The sequence below is a fragment of the Schistocerca americana genome, chromosome X (assembly GCF_021461395.2).
Source record: "Schistocerca americana isolate TAMUIC-IGC-003095 chromosome X, iqSchAmer2.1, whole genome shotgun sequence".
In the NCBI taxonomy this organism is placed as follows: Eukaryota; Metazoa; Arthropoda; class Insecta; order Orthoptera; family Acrididae; genus Schistocerca; species Schistocerca americana.
The window spans coordinates 202,717,549-202,742,477 of record NC_060130.1 but is presented as its reverse complement, the minus strand read 5'-3'; the positions used below and the strand labels follow the sequence as shown (position 1 = coordinate 202,742,477).

The 24,929-nt window shown below is 40.0% G+C and overlaps 1 protein-coding gene across 4 annotated transcripts in view; it reads right to left on the bottom strand.

Moving 5' to 3' along the window:
• Positions 1–24,929, bottom strand: part of LOC124556621 (high affinity copper uptake protein 1-like) — a 157,561-nt gene that overhangs the window by 13,168 nt on the left and 119,464 nt on the right. For all 4 annotated transcript variants that reach the window (XM_047130588.1, XM_047130587.1, XM_047130589.1 and 1 more), the window contains one exon: positions 9,070–9,324. In XM_047130588.1, coding sequence (XP_046986544.1) covers positions 9,070–9,324 — 255 coding nt within the window. The remainder of the gene's footprint in view (positions 1–9,069; positions 9,325–24,929) is intronic.

Sequence of the window (24,929 nt, the reverse complement as noted above, 5' to 3'; positions counted from 1 at the left end):
CTTGTACCACTCCTTTGATATTCTCTTCTTGACTAGCTTTGAAAGAAGCTTTGGAGGTGAAAGCTTTCCAGTTGGTTTTCTGAAGGATGGAAGGAAGAAAGATTAGAGTTTAACATACTGTTGACAGCATGGACGAGACATCTCCAGCTGCGTCGATGGGGTGGTTACCATTGAAGCTGTCAAAGCAGCTGATGTCCCTTTCCCCGACTGAAATACAGGCACTGACATGTGGCTAGGGCAAGGAGTTTGTGTTTGCAACTTTCTCATTGCACTAGATGTGGATTTTGTGATAGTGTTTACAAAGTTTGATGTAATGGTGACTTGGTGGAGTCATCCAGACTTTTTCTTAGCATCTTGATATGACAGACAGTCAGGTGTTTTATATTCCTGGATTTTCTTTTCCCTTCTTGAAAACTGAACATAATGACAAACAAGGGTGGTGGAAGGTGGGGAGTGGGGGTGTTCTTGGCAGTTTACACATGTAGGGAGTTGTTCACAGGATCTGCCCTCATACACTGTCCTTCTGAACATCCCACAAGTAGCATCTTCAGTAAGGAGGGAGGACGTGGGTCGAAACCTCTGGCATCTAAAACATCTCATAGGATGAGGAATATAGGGTTTGACATCACATCTCCAAAACATGACCCCAATTTTCTCAGGTAAAATATTTCCATTGAGGTCTAGGACAAAAGCTTCATGTCCACCCTATTATCTTAAGGTCCTCTCTGAATGTGATAAACAAAATTCACTCCACACCACTCTACATTAGCGTGCAATTCATCTGTTTGTGATATTAGGTGGAAGATGAGACCTTGAATTCATAGAGTTTGTTACGATGAGAGGTGTAACTGGTGTATCACCAAGCTTGTGACAAGCCTGAAGTGTCTACGGTTGGTTAGCATTCAAAGTTTTTATCAACAGAGACCCTTTTCTCATTTTCTGTTCTGCAGCAACTTCTCTGAACATATCCTCAACATTTCCAATGAAAAACTGTGGCTTCACTGTTGCAAAAGATTCGCCATCAGTTCTAGAGCATACCAAGAATTTGGCGAACAATCTGCCTCCACTTCTCCTTACCTGATCCTCATCCCGAAGCATGGCCAAAGGTAGAAACACTATGGAATTGTGTCTCCACCAAAATCTTGTTTTCTTTCTGCGGAGATGACCATGTCATCACAGAACCTGGTGTGGGTGAGTCTTACCTGTTTCACTGCAGATTGTCTGGCTGTATGCCACTCGCTCTGATTGGAGGCTCTCCACACGGATTGCACCCTAACATGGCAAAGGCTATCTGGCTTAGCAGCCTTTGCCCAGAGTCCCAGTGCCCTGAATTGGTTAGGTAATTACTTAATTACTACTAGGCACACATAGGAAAGCAGCAATTCTTGCATCAGCAGTGTGGTTGGTGGGGGGGAAAGGGAGGTGGGGATTACAACTGTGAGCTCCCCTCACAATGTAGAGACTACTGCATTGGATTTTGAAAGCGAACATAAATGCACACTAATTGTAGGTGCAGAGGATCACAGCACATGGTGGATAGATTATGCACCACATAAGGTGGCTCTTTGGTAAAGAGTCAGACTACAAATTCAATGGCATTGGGTTCAATCCCCTGTCAATTGTAGCATTTCTGTCTGTCACTTATCAACATCTACATCTACGTGACTACTCTGTAGTTCAAAATTACATGCCTGGAAGAGGGTTCATCAAACACCTTGAAGCTATTTCTCAACTGTTTCACTCTCTAACAGCATGTGGGAAAAACAAATTCTCAAATCTTTCTGTATGAGCTCGGATTTCTCTTATTTTATTGTAATGATCATTTCTACCTATGGAGGTGGGCACCAACGAAGTATTTTCACATTTGAAGGAGAATGTTGGTGATTGAAATTTTACAATAAGATCACGCTGCAAAGAAAAACGCCTTTATTTACTGATTGCCACTTTAACTCACTTATCGTACCTGTGGCACTCTCTCCCATTTTGCAATAATACAAAATGATCTGCCCTACTTTGAATTTTTTGAATGCTGTTCCTCAATCCTATCAGATGCAAATCCCACACCGCACAGCAATGTGCCAGAAGAGGACTGACATGTGTAGTATAGGCAGTTCTTTAGTAGACCTGTTGCATCTTCTAAGCATTCTGTCAATAAATCACAGTCTTTGGTTCACTTTCCCCACAACATTATCTATGTGACTGTTCCAGTTGAAGTTATTTGTAACTGAAATCCCTACGTATTTAGTTGAATTCACAGCTCTCAGATTTGTGTGATTTATCATGTAATTGAAATTTAGCAGATTCCTTTTAGTACTCACATGTTTATCACTTCTTTCACCTCTGGCAATGTCTGTTCATGAGAAGAATGCTGAGTTACACCATGATTGAGAACCCACGTTATACTGTAGGTCCTCCTATAACTGGCTAGGTAAGTCAGTTCAAAGGTCAAAGGAAGGCAACAGCATACCACCTCTAACAGGACCATGCCTAGTAAAGTGCAGTCATGTTTGAAACAAGCTTCAGATTGATGACTGCTTTGCTTTTATGGCATCCTTCCCCAACGGCCCACACTTTATGTGAAATTTAGAAGAGTGAAGGCCAGTTGACCATAAGAAATTAACCCTAGCAATACTAATGCATATTCAATAATGCAGACGGTCAGTTGGGGAGGGGGGAATGGGGAAGGGGTGAGGAGAGTCACTTTATGACCATCACAAAAAAGTTTAGAGAATAAAAATTTTGTTAGCTGTTTTATACTTTTATTAACAACATACTTTTTAGAGAGATACTGATGTGTAAGTGGGGTCCAGAGTCTGAAAATATTGACTATGACATTTGTTGTGAAAGTCGCATCTACTAGCATTACCACTAAAACTTTTGGATTAAATTTAACTGAAAAAAATTTTAAATTGTTACAGAATTTGGTAGAAGAATTAATTAGAAACAATAAATAAACAAAGGTCATCTACCCATAATTCTGGTGTGATCATATGTCCCACCATTTCTACTACGCCATTTATTGCAATCACAAAAGGTGTGGCACTTAAAACCAATCCCTGTTGACTCCATTTTTCTGTACATATTGTTTACTAAGGACTGTGCCCACTCTGACTCTAAACGGCCTAAGAGATTAAAAACATTTGTATAAAACAAGATCAACTTTCCTTATCAACACCACTCATGCAGAGTTGATAAAATGTGACGCTGCCACATTACGTTGTACGTGTTGTGTAAATCAAAAAATATTATGATTAAATATCAGTGGTGCACAAAGGTATCTCTAATTGAAAATACCCCAATCATATGAAATGTTCAGTGGTAGTTTGAGATCAGAATCCATGCTGGACTGGGAAAGGAGATTTCTAGATTCCAAACAACAACAATAAAGCCATGGATGAACCATCCTTTCTGATAGTTTATCCTAGTTATTTGTTAGGTTGATCAACCTGTAAGTATTTCTATTTTTTGGGCCTCGACCTGGTTTTGGTATAGGTATTGTGATACTCACTTTCCACTGGGAGAGAAATTTTCCCTCTTGCCATATCTTGTTTAAAAATTTTAGAACAGAGTTTTTACTATTTTCACCACAATATTGAAGATTTTCACTATGGATATCATCTGATCCTGGAGCTGTAGCTCTACATTGTTTTGAAGGATTATTTAGTTCCCAGGCATTAAAGTGTGCATTGTTGGTTTCCAGGTATGTTGAGATAAAACATATGGTATTACGTTCTGTTAAAAGGTGATGTTGAGTGAAATTTGATGGTAATTCTCAGATGACAACATTTATACATAATACCTTGCTAAAAGTTAAGCAATGTCAGAGGAACTGGTGTTAATTTCTCCTATGTTGAGAATTTCCTGAAGTCTATTAGTATACCGAAACCCACTAATCTGCTGCAATTGGACCACACTTGTGAAGTTTGGGTATGAAATCCCACGAAAGAAACACATTGTTCTCAACGTTCTACCTTGTTCCCGATATTTTGAATAAAATTAAATTTTTAGTAGAGAGATGGCATCTATGTTATCATAGAGCCCTTTGTTGCTCTCTGATGGCATCTGGGATCTCTTTGCACCACCATGGAACAGGTTTCCAAACAGAACAAACTGAAAATAGTGATATTACTGTGTCTGTAACTTGGATGACCATTTCTGTTGTGTCTTCCACTACTTTAACGAATCTCTTCTCTATATTTATTGTGATCTACACTTTAGCAGTGAAGGTATTCCAATTGGCTCTTCACATGACCAAATGGTAAGCAGTTGTTGTGTTGTAGATTTGGTACCACTAAAATATCACAAAGGTCATCATGGATATTCCACTGGATCATAGGTGGGAAGTTAGAACTGCAGACTGTCAAGCCTGTTTGCAAAGTAGGAGCCATATTCGGTGCCAAAATTTGTTGGAGCTCCCAAATTTATTAGACAGAGATCATCAAGTTTTGATGATAATCTCTCTAGTAGTTGCCCTCTAATAGTCATTATCTCAGCGCCCCATATGTGTTTATGGGAATTAAAATTTCCCAGTAAATGAAAGGTGGGGTAACCCATTCAAACAGGTCTTCCATCTTCCTGTAAGTAATGTATCAGTCAGGGGGACTTTAGATATTACAGATAGTAATCATTATGCTCACTTGTATTCTAATGGCTACTGCTTTGAGTGTACCATTTATAGGTGGTTAGCACACTGGACTCGCATTAGGGAGGATGACGGTTCAATCCTGTCTCCGGCCATCCTGATTTAGGTTTTCCGTGATTTCCCTAAATCGTTTCAGGCAAATGCTGGGATCGTTCCTTTGAAAGGGCACGGCCGATTTCCTTCCCAATCCTTCCCTAACCCGAGCTTGCGCTCCGTCTCTAATGACCTCGTTGTCGACGGGACGTTAAACACTAACCACCACCACCACCACCACCATTTATAGATATTTGTTCATTCGAGTTGTTTGATTTAATTTGTGAGCAAACACCTCCAAATGCTCATTCCGTGTTTATTCTATTTTTGGCCATGTACATGATATCATCCTCTACGTGCAGGAAGATGGTCTTCTAAAAATCACTATTCTTGTACTCCTATACATACTGTGGGAAAGTTAGTGTTTAACTGTCTACTTTCTTCCAGGGGGTGATAGTAGCTAGTAAAATTCTATTGTAAAATCACTGAAAAGGCCTCAGAGTAGTAAGTGAAGATGAAAGTAATGATATAAGTTGATCTGCACAGTTTACCAATCCTTCCTGTGTGGTTGTCCGTACATTCTTCTACTGGCAAGGAGATTTCCAGTTTGATAGGTACCAATGAATTAGTTCTTTCTTTTGTTCTTTTCTTGTCTTGTGTTTTCCCTTCTTCTTCCATTTTAGGTGAGAAGATGATTAGACAGTTATTCAGTCCAACATATTTGCCTCTTTTAACCACTGACAAGTATTTGACTTTTTATCTGTTATATTTTGGGAAGGAAGAAGATGATGTGGAGTGGGTCTTCCTCTCTCATGCTGTCAGAGGGATATGAAGTGTCTCCTGTTGTGTCTGCTGTGTCTGTTGTGTCTGCTGGGATGCTACTATTGGCTCTGTAAGATTTCAAATCAAGAAGGGTGGAGATCTATTTCAGATATTTTTTCATTCTGGTTGGATGTTCTTACAGTAGGTGGCAGATTTGGTTTTGAAAAAACCTGAGGCATACAGGGTTAAAACTGTCACTTTTGCATTGTTTGTCATCATGTAGACAGGATGCCTGTGTTCCATAATTTTATATTCTTGTATTTTCTTAAAAAAAAAAAAAAAAAAAAAAAAAAAAAAAAAAAAAAAAAAAAAAAAAAAAAGAATCAGTTGTTTGCAGGGATTGTCTCTGTGAAGTGATCTTTCACAGTTTCTGCATTTTGAGTCTGCCATGCAGCAAGATGACATGTCCAAAACATAATCAATGGGCAGTGGGATGCAATGTTTCAAGTCACACCTAAACACTATACCCAACTTTTCAGGGATGACATTTCCTTCAAAAGCTAATATGAAGGCACCTGTATCTATTTTGTTCTCTCTTGGACCTTTTCGTAGATGTCAGACAAAATGTATGCCTTTCCATTCTAGGTTAGCTTGTATCACAGCATCTGCCCAGTGTGTAAGGCCTGTATGAAAGATAACTCCTTGTACCAAATTCTAAGTTTTACATGGAGTAACAGTCTTTCACCTGTCTGAAGTGCTCATGATTATGCAGCACAGGAGGGTTTAATCACTAGTGACCCATTTTGCATTTTTTACAGTGTGTCTACTTCAAATTTATATTCAGCTCGTGCCACAAAAAATAATGGTTTTGTCACTGTAGCAGTATTTCTATCTGTTCTAGTACACACAAGGTATTGAATAAACTATTCTGCTCCCAGTCTTCTGGCTTGTCCCTTTTCCCATGGGAGTAGCCAGGGTAGGGAAAGCAGTTTAATTTTAACAATCCACATTGAAATATCTATAATTATCTGTTGACACAGCCAGATCAGTACAGTCATTATGCCGGTTTAGTCTGATGCACTTTGTGTGCAATATTTCCACCCTGATGCTACCTGCTCAAATTAAAGGCTCACCCCACAGCCCCACCCAGCCACAGCAATGGTCATCTGGCATGATGGTCATTGCTGGGAGTCATGGTCCATCAAGATGACAGACACCTATTACTTGGAATGTGTGGCAAGCTAGCAGCTCAGGCATCGGAAGTGTGGTGCCTGTGTTTTCAGGAGGCTGCACCGAGAAGATACACAATGACCCTACCATGTCAGGCTGGCTACCACATTGCCTTTTAAGCATATCTATGAGATTACGTAGTCATTGTGTGCAAAGGACCTTTTACATTGTAAGCATTTGGCACTATTTAAGGTATCCTTCCTCAATTGGTCCACATGTCAGAGAAAATTTAGAAAAATGGAGGTCAAACATGAAAGGGGACCAAAAATTACTTCAGCCAAAAAATTTGATGCAAAGTAAATGGCTTAAGATGTAAATGGAACACAGTAGAACCTAGAGAAATAGGTAGATGAACATCAAAGATTGTCACCATGGATTAGAGAGTAAGAGAAGTAAGGACATTATGAGATGGAAGATAGCAGCACAAGAAAGGAAGCAGGAAGCAGGTGTTGCAACAGCTTGGGGACCCATCCTCACCAAATGAGCACTCAGGGGCATGTCTAGATACAAGGAAAATCAGGTATCTGTTATGCTCAAGGCAGCTTCAAAAAGTACAATGTGACCATCCACTGTTACTCTTCACATACAAACTACTGTCACCATCTCCTGAAGGAAATTTAGTTGCATTTGGTAAGAGATGTTCATACTGAAACTATCTTTTTTATAGTAAGTAAGTAACTGATCAGCTTCAACTTTTTTCCTAATGTTGTTATGATCTGTGCCTACTAATATACACTGATGAGCCAAAACATTATGACCATTGCCCGTCGTGAGGTTGTAGTATGCTGCCTGGTGGCACTGAGGTGACATAGTATGAGTGGTATATTAGCAGAGCAGAGATAAATGGGAAATGATTCCAGTGATGATTAGTGGTGCAAATGCAGAAATCCACCAACTTAAGTGACTTTGACAAAAGCCAGTTTGTTGTGGCCCAGTGCCTGGGAACGATCATCTAGAAAAAGGCGAAGCTGGTTGGCTGTTTATGTCCTACTGTTGTGAGCATCTATGGAAATTGTTTGAAGAATGCTGAAAATATGAGTAGGCGACAAGAAGTTGGACGTCCATACCTCATAAGAAAACATAGGGATCGGAGGCTTACCCACTCTCTAAAGCAGGACAGGCAGTGATATGTGGCAGATCTGACGACAGAGGATAGTGCTGGCACAGACACAAGTGTTCTGGAACACACCATTCAGTGCAAAGTGCTGACATGGTGTTCCACAGCAAAGGACTCCTACATGCTCCCATGCTGACCCAACATCATCAGTTTTGATTACAATGGGTATGGGATCACTGAGATTGGACCACGTATCAATGGAATTATGTCGACTGGTCAGATGAATTCCATTTATTGTTAAACCAGGTCGATGGTTGTGTACATCATCCAGGCGAACAGCTGCTCGAAACATGCAGTATACCACAGATGCAGGCTGGTGGGAGCAATATAATATTATGGAGGACATTAACCTTGGCTTCCATGGGACCTGCGGTAGTAACTGAAGGCACCATGACAGCTGTGGACTACATGAGCATTATTAGGGATGCTTGATTTCCCCAACAGTGGTGGCATCTTCCAGAAGGATAAATTTCCATGTCACAAGGCCAGAATGGTGCTGCAGTGGTTTGAGGAACATGATAGTGAACTCAAGTTGATGTCTTGGCCATCAAATTTGGCTTATCTAAATCTAATGAAACCCAACTGGGATGCTATGAGGCACCAGCTCCATGTCCACAAATTAACTGTCCATAAATTTGGGAAGTGTGTGACCTGTGCGTAGGCATCTTGTGTCACAAAACTCTGGAAACCTATCAAGTAGTTGTCGAATCCATGGCACACAAAATCACTGCTGAATTGAATTCCAGAGGTGGACCGACACACTTTTAAGTAGGTGGTCATAATGTTTTGGTTCATTTGTTTATTTCACCAGTATTCATAACCAATTCCACAAAACAGTAAATATTAACCTGCACATCAAACAGATATTGTGCAGCTGAGGTACAAGAATATGGGTTAATGAGATTCTCTGCTTGTAAGAAGTTTTCTAATGGTGCAACAAGAGAAACTCACCCCAAGAGTGAGAGAATGGAAAAGAATTAGAACAATACACAAAACTGTCTTCAAAAATCATTCAAATAATGTTTGTCTGGTTGGACAGGTGGATGGATTGTTCTGATGAACCCATATGAATATGCCATAAAGGACTGTTCACGACGTTCAATAAAATCCTTAAAAAAAATAAAGTGTATTTTCAACTCTTTTTAATAACTAAAGAACACACATAAAAGCAAATATAATTTATGTGAATGATACTGCCACTGGAAAGTGACAAACTGGAGATCTGGCTAATGAAATAAATCTAATAAATTTGCATTTGAAAATTTAAACAATATTATTTACTCACCATCATGGAATGCCCATGCATATTGCCACATGCATCATGACCAGCATGGTCTGGGAGTTCATGGCTGGCATGTATATGGCTTGTATCAACATTGTGATCATGTACCATCACATCCATCTGGGTAGGAACTACTGGAGAATCATGTCCAACATGCCCTGCATGACTTCCCATGCTGTGATTCATCATATGGTGAGCACTGTGATTCATCATATGGTGTGCACTGTGATCCGTCATATGGTGTCCACTGTGGTCCATCTGAAAGATTAATAGTATTTATTTTTTATGTATGTACACACCAGAATTGTAATTTCAAATATGAGTAATTACAGAATCTACCAGCAGTTTAAGATACACATTGCCAAGTATTTGGCTGCTCCTAGTAAGTAGCCATATTGCACTCACTGCATTCACTTTGGGTTCATTCATAATGACACTGAAATGGGAGATGACAGAAGAATGACATACCGAATTCAGTTTTCTGGAGATGTTTCACAGCATGAGAACATAATATGGTTTCTCCTTTCAACCACTTCATGAGTGCTGAAATGGTGGAATCGAGACAAATGACCGCAGAATATAAAGGTAAATCTTTAAGATTCTATACATATCAAGTGAAAGAAATTGATCCTCACTAGGTGCAGAGTATCGTAGGGTGATATTGCAACAATGTATTCCAAGCAGTTGGAAAAAGTAGCACAGCATTCCCTTTTTCATGAAAATAGATCAGATAGATACAAATAACTATAGGCCTATATCATTGGCATCAATATGTTGCAGATTTATGGAACACTTTTTGTGCTTGCTAACTATAACTTCTTAGAGACCAAAAATACCTGTAGGACCAACATGGCTTCTGCAATTTGTAGTCTTGTCAAACTCAGCTGGCTCTGTTCAATGAGATTTAGAAGGAAGTAGGTAATGATGCCAAAGCAGTTGCTTTGTGATTGGATTTAGTGCTTCCTTGCAGTTATAACACAACATGGCAAACTTAGCAGAGAGCAATCAGTGGATGTGAAAGTGACTGTGCATATTGTAAGGAAGTGTTATAGGATGATAACTAGTCACTATATAAATATATGTTATTTGGTGGATAATGTCAGAGGCTTCAAGAGGCTATTCATGGATGATGCTGTTGTGGACTATATAGGAAAGCTGCAATGCCAGAAAAGTATAGTGAACTGCAGGTACACAAATAATTAGTCTAAAATGCAAGAACAGATGGAAAGACCCATGCCAGTTTTATTCAGTATAGTGAACTGCAGGTACACAAATAATTAGTCTAAAATGCATGAACAGATGGAAAGACCCATGTCAGTTTTATTCAGTTACATGGCTAGCAATCAATCACTGATTGAGGAACTCTTTTTGACCATTTCTTGAGTACTGCTCATTAGTCTGAGATGCTTATCAGGTAGGATTGACATAGGAAACACAGAACACATGAAGAATGGCAACATTATAAACAAGTTCAAGAGCATCACAGAGGTCCTCACAAAACTCCAGAGGCAGATGACACAAGCAGTTCTGTCAGGGGATCAGTAACACCTTGACATAATTTTTCAAGCAAGTGGGAGTTACCTTTAGTTGAAAAAGGCATGATTATAATTATACCCACTCAAAAAATTCAGTTCAACAATGGATAGTATGCTGCATGGTGACAAACAGTTCTACCTTTTGCTCAACCTGGAGAAATGTAAAATTTGATGAAACAGTCTTCATTCGCTGGTGGACATAATATAATTTTTCGTAGGGATGTTTATAGTTTTATCTATAACACCAGCAGAAAGATAATTTTATGTGGAGACTAATACTGATTTTTCCATGAGTGAAACAGCAGCTTTTAACTTATATCCCCACAGTTTATTAAATTTTTCATGCTGAATGGATAATGCTCATGATACTGTATGGACCACTTATTCACAAAAATAATACTTTTATCAGTGAAAATACAGTGCAGAACTGTTACAGAGTGGGGTCAGAACACTTAATAACATGAAACAACCCAGAAGTGTACTATCACAAGGGTAAGATGAAATATCATTTCAGCTAATGGAAATCAGCTATCATACATTAGTGCTGTGCAATGTCATCAGTAAAATGTGTCTTCTCAGACGTAGTCATTTTTTTGACCAGTTAAAATGCTTAATAACAAAACAAATTTGTAAAACAGGTACCAGTAGTTTAGGTTTATAAAAATTCTGGGTATGAAAGAGCAGACACGCACACTTGTACATCCACATTCATATTCTGCAAACAGCTGTGAAGTATGAGGCAGAGGATACTACCCATTGTACCAGTTATTAGGCCTTCTTCCCATTCAATTCACATATGAAGCACAGGATATCAAATGGAATGATCATATAGGCTCAGTCATATGCAAAGCAAATGGCAAACTTTGGTTTATTGGTAGAATATTAGGGAAATGCAGTCTGTCTACAAAGGAGATTGTTTGCAAATCACTTGTGTGACCCATCCTAGAATATTAGTCAAGTGTGTGGGATCTGCACCAAATAATGCCTCTGTGAGTGCTTAATTAACCTAATCTTATCTTCACGGTCCCTATGAGAGCAATACATAGGGGGGTTGTAGTATATTCCTAGAGTCATCTGGTTTTCAAAACTCTGTAAAAAGGCTTTCTTCGAATAATTTGTGTCTATCATCAAGTGCATGCCAGTTTGGTTTCTTCTGCATCTCTCTGACAGGTCGAAAAAACCTCTGACCCTGTAATTGCCCTTTTCTGTTTACTATCCCGTGTTAGTCCTATTTGGTATGGGTCCAGGACGCTTGACCAATATTCTAGGATGGCTCACCCAAGTGATTTGTAAGCAATTTCCTTTGCAGACTGACTGCATTTCCTTAATATTCTACCAATAAACTGAACTTTGCCACCTGCTTTGCCTATGGTTGAGCTTATATGATAATTCAATTTCAGTTCATACAAAGTGTTTACACCCAGGTATTTGTATGAGATGATCAATTACAACTGTGGCTCATTGACACTGCAGTCATGGGATACAACATTTTTTTCATTTTGTTGAGTGCACAATTTACATTTTCAAACATTTAAAGCAAGTTGTTGATCTTTGCACAGCTTTGAAATCTTATCAAGATCTGACTGAATATTTATGTAGATTTTGCAGACAGTGCTTCATTGTGGATAAATGGATCATCTATGACAAGTCTGAAGTTAGTATTAATATTATCTGGAAAGTAACTAATGCACAACATAAACAGCAACGGTCCCAACACAGTTCCCTTGGGCACACCTGAAGTTACTTCTGTATCTGTCGATGACTCTCCAGACAAGATAAAATGCTGCAACCTCCCCACCAGAAGATTCTCAATTCAGACACAAATTTTGTTTGATGTTACACATGATCACACTTTTGATAATAACGATAGATGTGGTACCTAGTCAAATGCCTTTTTGAAATCAAGAAATACTGCATCTACCTGACTGTCTTGATCCACGACTTTCAGGGCGCTATATGAGAAAAGTGCAGGTTGGATTGGGTTTCATGTGTAAATGTCAAGGATACTGGACAGTAGCTTTGTGGATCACTTCTGCTACCCTTCTTGTGGATGTGTGTGCTTGTTCTTTCTTCCATCTACTGAGCACAGTTTTTTTTATATCTACAATAGCTTGTTGATAAGAGATGGACTAGGTCCGCCAAAAATTCAGTATAAAATCCAATACGGATTCCAATAGGCCCAAAAGTTTTATTCAGTTTTAATGATTTCAGTTGTTTCTCAATGCTACTGACACTAATATCTATTTCAGTCATCTCTGCAGTCATGTCAGAATGAAATTGGGGTAATAACCCTGGATTTTCATTGGTAAAAAAACATTAGGAAACAGAGTTCAGTGTTTCTGATTTTGCTTTGCTACCTTCAGTTTCAGTTCCTGTCTGACCTATGAGTGCCTGGACATTAACTCTGGGACTATTAACTGCTTTTACATGTGATAAGAATTTCTTTGGGTTTTGTGTGTTGTAATATTCTGTTACAGTAGCTGTCCTTTTTCAGTAGTTGCAGGGGCAGCAGTACGGATGAATGACTGATCTGACCTTGTAACATGAACCAAAACAGCCTCACTGTGCTGGTACTGCGAATATCTGAAAGTAAGGGGAAACTACAGCCGTAATTTGTCCTGAGTGCATGCAGCTCTACTGTATCATTAAATGATTATGGCATCCTCTTGGGTAAAATAGTCCCCCATTTGGATATCCGTGTGGGGACTACTCACCAGGATGTCGTTATCAGCAGAAACAAAACTGGTGTTCTACGGATCGGAGTGAGAAATGTCAGACTCCTTGACCAGACAGGTAGGTTAGAACATTTTAAAAGGGGAATGGATGGGTTAAAATTAGGTATAGTGGGGGTTAGTGAAGTTCTGTGGCAGGAGGAACAGGAGTTCTGGTCAGATGAATACAGGGTTATAAATAAAAAATCAAATAGGGGTAATGCAGGAGTAAGTTTAATAAGAAAATAGAAACATGGATAAGCTACTATGAACAGCACAGTGAATGCATTATTGTAGCCAAGATAGACACCATGACCACACCCACCACAGTATTCCAAGTTTACATACCACCTAATTCTGCAGATGATGAAGAGATTGAAGATACGTATGATGAGATAAAAGAAATTATACAGATAGTTAAAGGATATGAAAATTTAATACTCATGGGGACTGGAATTTGACTGTAGGAAAAGGGAGAGAAAGAAAAATAGTATATGCATATGGACTGGAGGAAAGGAATGAAAGAGGGAGCTGCCTAGTATAACATTGCACAAAGCGGAATTTAGTCATCACTAACACTTGGGATGAAGTGTAATAACTAGAGGTTGTTGAGAGTTTCAGAGAGGCCATCAGGGAATGATTAAAAAGAACAGAGAAAAGGAATACAGTAGAAGAAGAATGGGTAGCTTTGAGAGATTAAACAGTGAAGGTGATACAGAATCATGTAGATAAAAAGATGAGGGATAGTACAAATCCTTGGGTAACAAAATATATATTGACTTTAACTGATAAAGGAGAAAATATAAAAATGCAGTAAATGAAGCAGGTGAAAGGGAATACAAACGTCTAAAAATGGAGATTGACAGTAAGTGCAAAATGGCTAAGCAGGAATGGCTTGAGGACAAATGTAAGGATTTGGAAGCATATACCACTAGAGGAAAGATAGACACTACCTACACAAAAATTAGAGAGACCTTTGGAGATAAGAGAGCCACCTGTATGAATATCAAGAGCTCAGAAGGAAAACCAGTCCTAAAAGAGGGGAAAGCAGAAAGGTAGGAGTATATAGAGGGTCTATACAAGGGAGATGTACTTGATGGCAATATTATAGAAACAGAAGAGGATGTAGATGAAAATGAGGCTGGAGATATGATACTGCGTGAAGAGTTTGACAGAGCACTAAAAGACAGAAGTCGAAAAAGACCCCGAGAGTAGACAACATTCTGTTAGAACTACTGATGGCCTTGGGACAGACAGCCATGACAAAACTATTCCATCTGGCGTGCAAGATGTATGATATATGTGAAATACCCTTAGACTTCAAGAAGAATACAACAATTCCAATTCCAAAGAAATCAGGTGCTGACACGTGTGAATATTACCAAACTATCAGTTTAATAAGCCATGGTTGCAAAATAATAACAATAATGTTTTACAGAAGAATGGAAGAACTAGTAGAAACTTACATCAGGGAAGATCACTTTTGGATTCTGGAGAACTTTAGGAACACGTGAGGCAATAGTGACCCTACAACTTCTCATAGAAGATAGGTTAAGTAATGGCAAACCAACACTAATAGCATTTATACATTTAGAGAAAGCTTTGGACAATGTTGACTGGAATACTCTCTTTGAAATTCTGTAGGTAGCATGGGTAAAATACAGGAAGCGAAGACTATTTACAACTTGTACAGAAACCAGATGGCAGTTATAAGACTTGAGGGGCATGAAAGGAAAGCAGTGGTTGAGATGGGAGTGAGACAGGGTTGTAGCCTATCCCCAATGTTATTCAATCTGTACACTGAGCAGGCAGTAAAGGAAACAACAACAAAATTTAGAGTAGTTATTAAAGTTCAGGGAGTGGAAATAAAAACTTTGAGGTTTGTTGATGACACTGTAATTCTGTCAGAGACAGCAAAGGACTTGGAAGAGTAGCTGAAGGGAATGGACAGTAACTTGAAAGGAGGATATAAGATGAACATCAACAAAAGCAAAATTATGATACTGGAATGTGGTTGAATTAAATCAGGTGATGCTGAGAGAATTAGATTAGGAAATGAAACACTTAAAGCAGTAGATGAGTTTTGCTATTTGGGCTGCAAAATAACTGATGATGGTGGAAGTAGAGAGGATATAAAATGTAGACTGGCAATGGCAAGAAAAGCGTTTCTGAAGAAGAGACATTTGTTAACATCAAGCACAGATTTAAGTGTCAGGATGTCTTTTCTGAAAGTATTTGTATGAAATGTGGCCATGTATGGAAGTGAAACATGGATGATAAACAGTTTAGACAAGAAGAGAATATAAGCTTCTGAAATGTGGTGTTACAGAAGAATGCTGAAGATTAGATGGGTAGATCATGTCACTAATGAGGAGGTACTGGATAGAATTAGGAAGCGAAGAAATCTATGGTGCAACCTGACTAGAAGAAGGGATTGGGTGATAGGACACATTCTGAGACATCAAGGGATCACCATTTTAGTACTGGACGGAAGTGTTGGGAGTAAAAATCGTAGAGGGAGACCAAGAGATGAATACGGTAAGCAGATTCAGTAGGATGTAGGTTGCAGTGGTTACTCAGAGAAGAAGGGGCTTCCACAGGATAGAGTAGCATGGAGAACTGCATCAAACCAGTCTTTGGATTGAAGATCACAACAACAACAACAACAACAGTTGTCAGAGGGTTTACATATTGGCATCTTGACAGCCAAACACATTTCATTCAGCACCTCCCCATGCTTTGTTTTACACTTTCTGTGCACTAGTCTGTTTCTTTTGGTTTCTTTACAGTGATCGTATACTATGGATGGTCCCTCCAACCATGAACTATTCTGCCAGGTACATACCTATCAAGTGCATGGTCAACTACTCTTCTAAACTTAAGCAACAGTTTTTATACATGCTCTTCTCCAGATCTATATGATTTAAGTTCTTTATTAAGATACAACACAACTGTCTCTTGTCTAGTTTCAGCACATATGCTGCACACGTGCTGTTATGCTGTCAGTCTCTCAAATCTGTTTCCAGAAATGATTAACATAAAATGTAAATTATATATTTTGTGTGTGGGGTACTTGCAGTATCAAATAAGTTGAGGACATTAGGTGCCTTCTGTGACTGAACATTAGAATTTTATATTGTGAACTACACTATACTCTGCTAAGCTGGAATACAAATTGTACAAACAAAACAGGAAGCAGAAAGTTGGTTTCAAGTACCAAAAGACTTGGTTGGTGTAAAGTGGTGGTGCCAGTGAGTTCTGTGTTTCTTTATATACACCAACCATCTGACAAAAAACATGACAAATGATTAAAAAAATCTTTATCTCTGTTGATAACGTAGGTGACACTGTGAAATAGTTTTAATGTAATGCAGCTTGTTGGAATTACCACATTCGAATTAGTACTGCTGTCATCACAACTGCCACTGTTAGTGTTAATGACACTGAAAAACAAATGCTTGCTTACTTGCCCAATTTTTCCTCTATGTCTTATGATTTCTCGTACACTCACAAAGGATATCTTTAGTCTAGAAAAGGGCCATTTGAACTTTATGTGGAGTTCTGTTCAAACATCTGAATTCTAATGCTGTCATCTCAATATATATTACATCCTGAGATTAATGGTAATTAATACTGACTTTAAAAATGATCTGCGGAACTCGCTTTGTGATATATTACACAAAACAGCAATTTGCACTTGCATAGAAAGTTATGCAGTATAATGAATCAAATAAGGCCAAATTAAATATTTTGGTGGATGCACATAAATTACAACTAATCTAGCATTTCTGTGTGTTTTTTTTTTTAATCAGAATTCTTTGAAATATATGTTGGTAACATTTACACTTGTAATCTCCTGCCTGGCTTGGAAATGCGATTATTACATACTCCTTGAAGTCTGAAGGTATTTTGTATGTCACATCTAGTATAATTGGGTGGGGGGGGGGCAGTTTTGTCATGGCTAGCTCTCCCAGGGATATCAATAATTATGAGGAAATTTTGATTTAGGTCTTTCTGTGCTCTGTCAAATTCTTCTCGCAATATCATAATATCATATCTCCCATCTCATCTTAAATTAATTCCTCCTCCATTTCCATAATTTTGTCTTCAAGTTGGTTTCTTTTGTATAGCCTTTCTATACAGGATGAGTCAAACAGGACTTTACAGCTTTGGAATGATATAGAAATTTATTGAATCAGTAGACATGTCATTCTATAGCAAACAGCCTCAAGTTTCACATAAAAAGGTCAGGTGCTATTTTGCTTTGATGTGACTACCATTTGTGATGTGGCAAATATCCCACCGCTAATCAATTTCTTCTTCCCGCACTTGTTTCAGCAAATCGGAAATAACTTGTGCATTGGCAGTGTGGATTCGATTTTTCAGGTTGGCTAAATAGTTTGGTAGGGGAGGAACATAAACACAGTCTTTAATGAAACCCAAGGGAAAGAAATCCAGTGGTGTCAAGTCTCAGGAGCAAAGTGGCCATGTGACTGGCCCTTTACATCCAATCCACCAACCCTGGAAAGGATTATTAAGGGAACCTTGAACTTCCATGAGGAAATGAGGTGGTGCACTGTTTTTCTGGTGGTAACCAGCCCATCTTGGTCATCTTCATCAATCAGTGGAATTTAAAACTTTTCAAGCATACTCAGATACACAATACCAGTGACAGTTATGTCACAGTTAACAACATGTCAAAGTTCTTGTGCCAAGAGAAACTTGTAGGCCTTCTTGGAGGTTCTTTAGCATATTTGGTACAAAATTTATGCCTAATAGTTGTTGCAGAGATTGTTTCATGAAACCAAAACACAAAGTGAGCATCCTCTGCACCAGTGAAAGTAGCCATTTTAACTCTGGAAAACACTGGAGCTCCTGGTGGCAGGATGAGGTACTGATGCACTATGTGAATGAAACTTGAGGTTGTTTGCTACAAAATGACACATCTACCGATTCTAAAGATATCTCAATAAATTTCTACATCATTCCAAAGTTGTAAAGTCCTTTTTGATTCATGCTGTATATTCCTTCCACCTTCCAAGCCTTCACTTACTTTGTACGGTACTGCCATAGGAGCTTTGATATTCCTACACCTTTCTTTACTCCAAAAGTTTCTTTAATTCTGCTATAGGCAACATTTACCTTTCCCATTATCATGCATGCTTTTACAACTTTGTATCTCTTCTTTTGTCATTCCTGCTTTGCCATTTTGAACTTTCTGTCTATCTCATTTTTAGACATCTGGATTCCCTTTTGCCTACTTTATGGGGTGCGTTTTTATATTTTCTCCTTTCATCAATCAAATACCATGTCTTCCATGTTATCTAAGGTGGTCCAAGTCCACACTAGTTTCTGAAAATTACTTGGAGAAATGCATGAGACACACTTTGCTGTCTTACAATATATTTATTCACTACCAGTTTTGATCATGGTTCATCTTCACACAGGAAAAATATCTACTGTGACAACCTCACGTCATACCTGCTATTTAACCAGAAAAGTATACACCACTGCTAACTTGAAAATGTTAAAATGATACTTGACGGCATAGTACCAGCTTACATCTACATCTACATTTATTCTCCGCAAGCGACCCAACGGTGTGTGGCGGAGGGCACTTTACGTGCCACTGTCATTACCTCCCTTTCCTGTTCCAGTCGCGTATGGTTCGCGGGAAGAACGACTGCTGGAAAGCCTCCGTGCGCACTCTAATCTCTCTAATTTTACATTCGTGATCTCCTTGGGAGGTATAAGTAGGGGGAAGCAATATATTCGATACCTCATCCAGAAACGCACCCTCTCGAAACCTGGCGAGCAAGCTACACCGCGATGCAGAGCATCTCTCTTGCAGAGTCTGCCACTTGAGTTTATTAAACATCTCCGTAACGCTATCACGGTTACCAAATAACCCTGTGACGAAACGCGCCGCTCTTCTTTGGATCTTCTCTATCTCCTCCGTCAAACCGATCTGGTACGGATCCCACACTGATGAGCAATACTCAGGTATAGGTCGAACGAGTGTTTTGTAAGCCACCTCCTTTGTTGATGGACTACATTTTCTAAGCACTCTCCCAATGAATCTCAACCTGGTACCCGCCTTACCGACAATTAATTTTATATGATCATTCCACTTCAAATCGTTCCGCACGCATACTCCCAGATATTTTACAGAAGTAACTGCTACCAGTGTTTGTTCCGCTATCATATAATCATACAATAAAGAATCCTTCTTTCTATGTATTCGCAATACATTACATTTGTCTATGTTAAGGGTCAGTTGCCACTCCCTGCACCAAGTGCCTATCCGCTGCAGATCTTCCTGCATTTCGCTACAATTTTCTAATGCTGCAACTTCTCTGTCTACTACAGCATCATCCGCGAAAAGCCGCATGGAACTTCCGACACTATCTACTAGGTCATTTATATATATTGTGAAAAGCAATGGTCCCATAACACTCCCCTGTGGCACGCCAGAGTTTACTTTAACGTCTGTAGACGTCTCTCCATTGATAACAACATGCTGTGTTCTGTTTGCTAAAAACTCTTCAATCCAGCCACACAGCTGGTCTGATATTCCGTAGGCTCTTACTTTGTTTATCAGGCGACAGTGTGGAACTGTATCGAACGCCTTCCGGAAGTCAAGAAAAATAACACCTACCTGGGAGCCTGTATCTAATATTTTCTGGGTCTCATGAACAAATAAAGCGAGTTGGGTCTCACACGATCGCTGTTTCCGGAATCCATGTTGATTCCTACATAGTAGATTCTGGGTTACCAAAAACGACATGATACTCGAGCAAAAAACATGTTCTAAAATTCTACAACAGATCAACGTCAGAGATATAGGTCTATAGTTTTGCGCATCTGCTCGACGACCCTTCTTGAAGACTGGGACAACCTGTGCTCTTTTCCAATAATTTGGAACCCTCCGTTCCTCTAGAGACTTGCGGTACACGGCTGTTAGAAGGGGGGCAAGTTCTTTCGCGTACTCTGTGTAGAATCGAATTGGTATCCCGTCAGGTCCAGTGGACTTTCCTCTATTGAGTGATTCCAGTTGCTTTTCTATTCCTTGGACACTTATTTCGATGTCAGCCATTTTTTCGTTTGTGCGAGGATTTAGAGAAGGAACTGCAGTGCGGTCTTCCTCTGTGAAACAGCTTTGGAAAAAGGTGTTTAGTATTTCAGCTTTACGCGTGTCATCCTCTGTTTCAATGCCATCATCATCCCGGAGTGTCTGGATATGCTGTTTCGAGCCACTTACTGATTTAACGTAAGACCAGAACTTCCTAGGATTTTCTGTCAAGTCGGTACATATAATTTTACTTTCGAATTCACTGAACACTTCACGCATAGCCCTCCTTACGCTAACTTTGACATCGTTTAGCTTCTGTTTGTCTGAGAGGTTTTGGCTGCATTTAAACTTGGAGTGAAGCTCTCTTTGCTTTCGCAGTAGTTTCCTAACTTTGTTGTTGTACCACGGTGGGTTTTTCCCGTCCCTCACAGTTTTACTCAGCACGTACCTGTCTAAAACTCATTTTACGATTGCCTTGAACTTTTTCCATAAACACTCAACATTGTCAGTGTCGGAACAGAAATTTTCGTTTTGATCTGTTTGGTAGTCTGAAATCTGCCTTCTATTACTCTTGCTAAACAGATAAACCTTCCTTCATTTTTTTTTATATTCCTACTAACTTCCATGTTCAGGGAGGCTGCAACGGCCTTATGATCACTGATTCCCTGTTCTGTACATACAGAGTCGAAAAGTTCGAGTCTGTTTGTTATCAGTAGGTCCAAGATGTTATCTCCACGAGTCGGTTCTCTGTTTAATTGCTCGAGGTAATTTTCGGATAGTGCACTCAGTATAATGTCACTCGATGCTCTGTCCCTACCACCCGTCCTAAACATCTGAGTGTCCCAGTCTATATCTGGTAAATTGAAATCTCCACCTAAGACTATAACATGCTGAGAAAAATTTATGTGAAATGTATTCCAAATTTTCTCTCAGTTGTTCTGCCACTAATGCTGCTGAGTCGGGAGGTCAGTAAAAGGAGCCAATTATTAACCTAGCTCGGTTGTTGAGTGTAACCTCCACCCATAATAATTCACAGGAACTATCCACTTCTATTTCACTACAGGATAAACTACTACTAACAGCGACGAACACTCCACCACCGGTTGCATGCAATCTATCCTTTCTAAACACCGTCTGTACCTTTGTAAAAATTTCGGCAGAATTTATCTCTGGCTTAAGCCAGCTTTCTGTACCTATAACGATTTCAGCTTCGGTGCTTTCTATCAGCGCTTGAAGTTCTGGTACTTTACCAATGCAGCTTCGACAGTTGACAATTACAATACCGATTGCTGCTTGGTCCCCGCATGTCCTGACTTTGCCTCGCACCCGTTGAGGCTGTTGCCCTTTCTGTACTTGCCTAAGGCCATCTAACCTAAAAAACCGCCCAGCCCACGCCACACAACCCCTGCTACCCGTGTAGCCGCTTGTTGTGTGTAGTGGACTCCTGACCTATCCAGCGGAACCCGAAACCCCACCACCCTATGGCGCAAGTCGAGGAATCTGCAACCCACACGGTTGCAGAACCGTCTCAGCCTCTGATTCAGACCCTCCACTCGGCTCTGTACTAAAGGTCCGCAGTCAGTCCTGTCGACGATGCTGCAGATGGTGAGCTCTGCTTTCATCCCGCTAGCGAGACTGGCAGTCTTCACCAAATCAGATAGCCGCCGGAAGCCAGAGAGGATTTCCTCCGATCCATAGCGACACACATCATTGGTGCCGACATGAGCGACCACCTGCAGATGGGTGCACCCTGTACTCTTCATGGCATCCGGAAGGACCCTTTCCACATCTGGAATGACTCCCCCCGGTATGCACACGGGGTGCACATTGGTTTTCTTCCCCTCTCTTGCTGCCATTTCCCTAAGGGGCCTCATTACGCGCCTGACGTTGGAGCTCCCAACTACCAGTAAGCCCACCCTCTGCGACCGCCCGGATCTTGCAGACTGAGGGGCAACCTCTGGAACAGGACAAGCAGCCATGTCAGGCCGAAGATCAGTATCAGCCTGAGACAGAGCCTGAAACCGGTTCATCAGACGAACTGGAGAGGCCTTCCGTTCAGCCCTCCGGAATGTCTTTCGCCCCCTGCCACACCTTGAGACGACCTCCCACTCTACCACAGGTGAGGGATCAGCCTCAATGCGGGCAGTATCCCGGGCAACCACAGTCGTAGTCCGATCGGGGGATGCGTGGGACGAGCTGGCTGTCCCCGACAAACCCCCATCCGGACCCCCACAGTGATGCCCATTGGTAACAGCCTCAAGCTGTGTGACCGAAGCCAACACTGCCTGAAGCTGGGAGCGAAGGGATGCCAACTCAGCCTGCATCCGAACACAGCAGATGCAGTCCCTATCCATGCTAAAAACTGTTTTGCAAAGAACGTCTGAACTAATCTACAGAGAGCGCAAACAAATCGACAAAATTTAAACGGTTATTAAAATACAAGATTGCCTAGTAAATGCAGTAATGCTGCTACTTGCGCACTGCTGACACTGCTCGGCGGCAGAAGGAGATTACGCGAATTTACACTATTCAGGTACTAAAACGCGATGCTACAACTCTCAAATACTATAATACGCCCGAAATTACACAATATTGATGCTGTTGACAGTTACCTGAAAAAAAATTTTTCTGAAAATGATATGAAATTTAAAGTCTGTTTTCTGATTATGTGGCTTACATTTATATAATTAATATTAAATCTTCTAGGGTCTCCTGATTGTTTCCATGTACATAATGTCCTTTTATTACTCTTATATCAGGTTTTAGCAATGACTGCTCTATGTAAAATTGTACCAGTCAGCTACCCCCCCCTGATTCCTTTCCTCCACTGTACGTGCTTGAGCATTGTCCTGAAAAATGATGGTGAGGTCCTGCAGAAAGTGGCAACACTTCTGTCTCTAAGCTGGTTGTGAGTTGTGTTCCAAAAATGAACAACATTGAGAAAGAAGTGGTGACACTTTCTGCAGGATCTGAACATCATTTTACAGGACAGTGTGTGGATGCAAGCTGTTACTGATTGGTTTGAGTGATGGGGCTGCTAAGTGCTATACCACCTACTGTACTCCCCTGCCTTAAGCCCTCGTGAGTTCAACTCGATTTCTAAACCAAAGGAAACACTTCATGGCATTCACTTCAGAGCTGCTACAAATTCGTTGGGCAATAGACCACACTGCTCGAACTATCAACACAACTGGCACTGCTCAGAGTATCCTACAACTTCCACATCACTGGCAGCGGGTTATACACAATGCTGGTGACTACTTTGAAGGTCAGTAAAATTTTGAAACACTTATCTATTTTGTACGAGCTGTAAATAAATAGTTAGCACTATTATAGTTCCAACCCTCGTGTGTATTTGTGTGTGTGTGTGTGTGTGTGTGTGTGTGTGTGTGTGTGTGTGTGTGTGTGTGAGAGTGAGAGAAATATATGTAATATATGTACTTCACTCCAAGTCCCAGGCTTTGAGATATGTATCCGGCACTAGGAGTATTCTCACAGTGGAAGCATCCAAAGGGGCTTTCTTGCTTCACACTTGACCCTGCGGCTATAGTCTTAACTCATTGACACATGCTTCAGCAATACATGCTACCAGCATTATCTATGGCCCATACACTGGTTCAACAGTTACATGTACATAAATTATTCTCACTTTGCTGTGACACTTCTCTCATAACTCCAAAAATGTTGTTCATAGTAAAAATAACTAACATGTCTTAACATTATTTGGTCTTAAGTGAAAAGTATTTTGGCTCTGATTCCAACAAATGCTTAGTTACCATGCACCCCACATAGGGACCACATGTTAGCTAAACTTGGTATCCACACGCAAATCAATGTTTCCACAAATTACTTACGAAGCTACATAACAGCTGCGACGTCAGCAGGAAAAGCCTCAATCGAGAAAGTCTTATACCTTTATTTTCATATTTCCAAAAGGAAACTGATGAAAACTGTAAGAACAGAAAAAGAAGTCGGAACAAAAATATCTGAATGTGGTAGTTGCTTGCAGCTTTAGTAAGGTTTAGGTTAAGTCGTTATGTCATCAGCAACACTGCTACATTGCTTGAAATATCGATCAGATTCAGTAAAGAGTAACTCTTAGCAGACATAGATGAGAGAGTGAGCTACCCGTAATGATACACACAGCTGAAAGTCTCCAGCTACCACACTGTACTCACATCAGAGATTTGTTTTCTGGGAAAATGAGTCAACAAAGAGACTGTAGTACCACAAGTTTAAGCCTACCATCAAACATTTCAGTGCAGTTATACCCCTCTATGTCCAGTTTAAAGATGTTAGTTTTTAGGAGGAAATGTCACAGAAGTAGAACACACAGACAATGCTTTGGAAACCTAATAAACTAACTGGCAGGGACCACTGAACACTGAACTGTATTGTACAAACCCATTATCAGACATCCTTATCATCTATTACAGAGGAATATTATTGGCACTTAGGAGTGGAAATAGTGGCAGTTCAATCTGCTGAATGGGAATAAGATTTGTTTTCATTACACTGCTGCTGCCCAACAGCCACTGACTACGA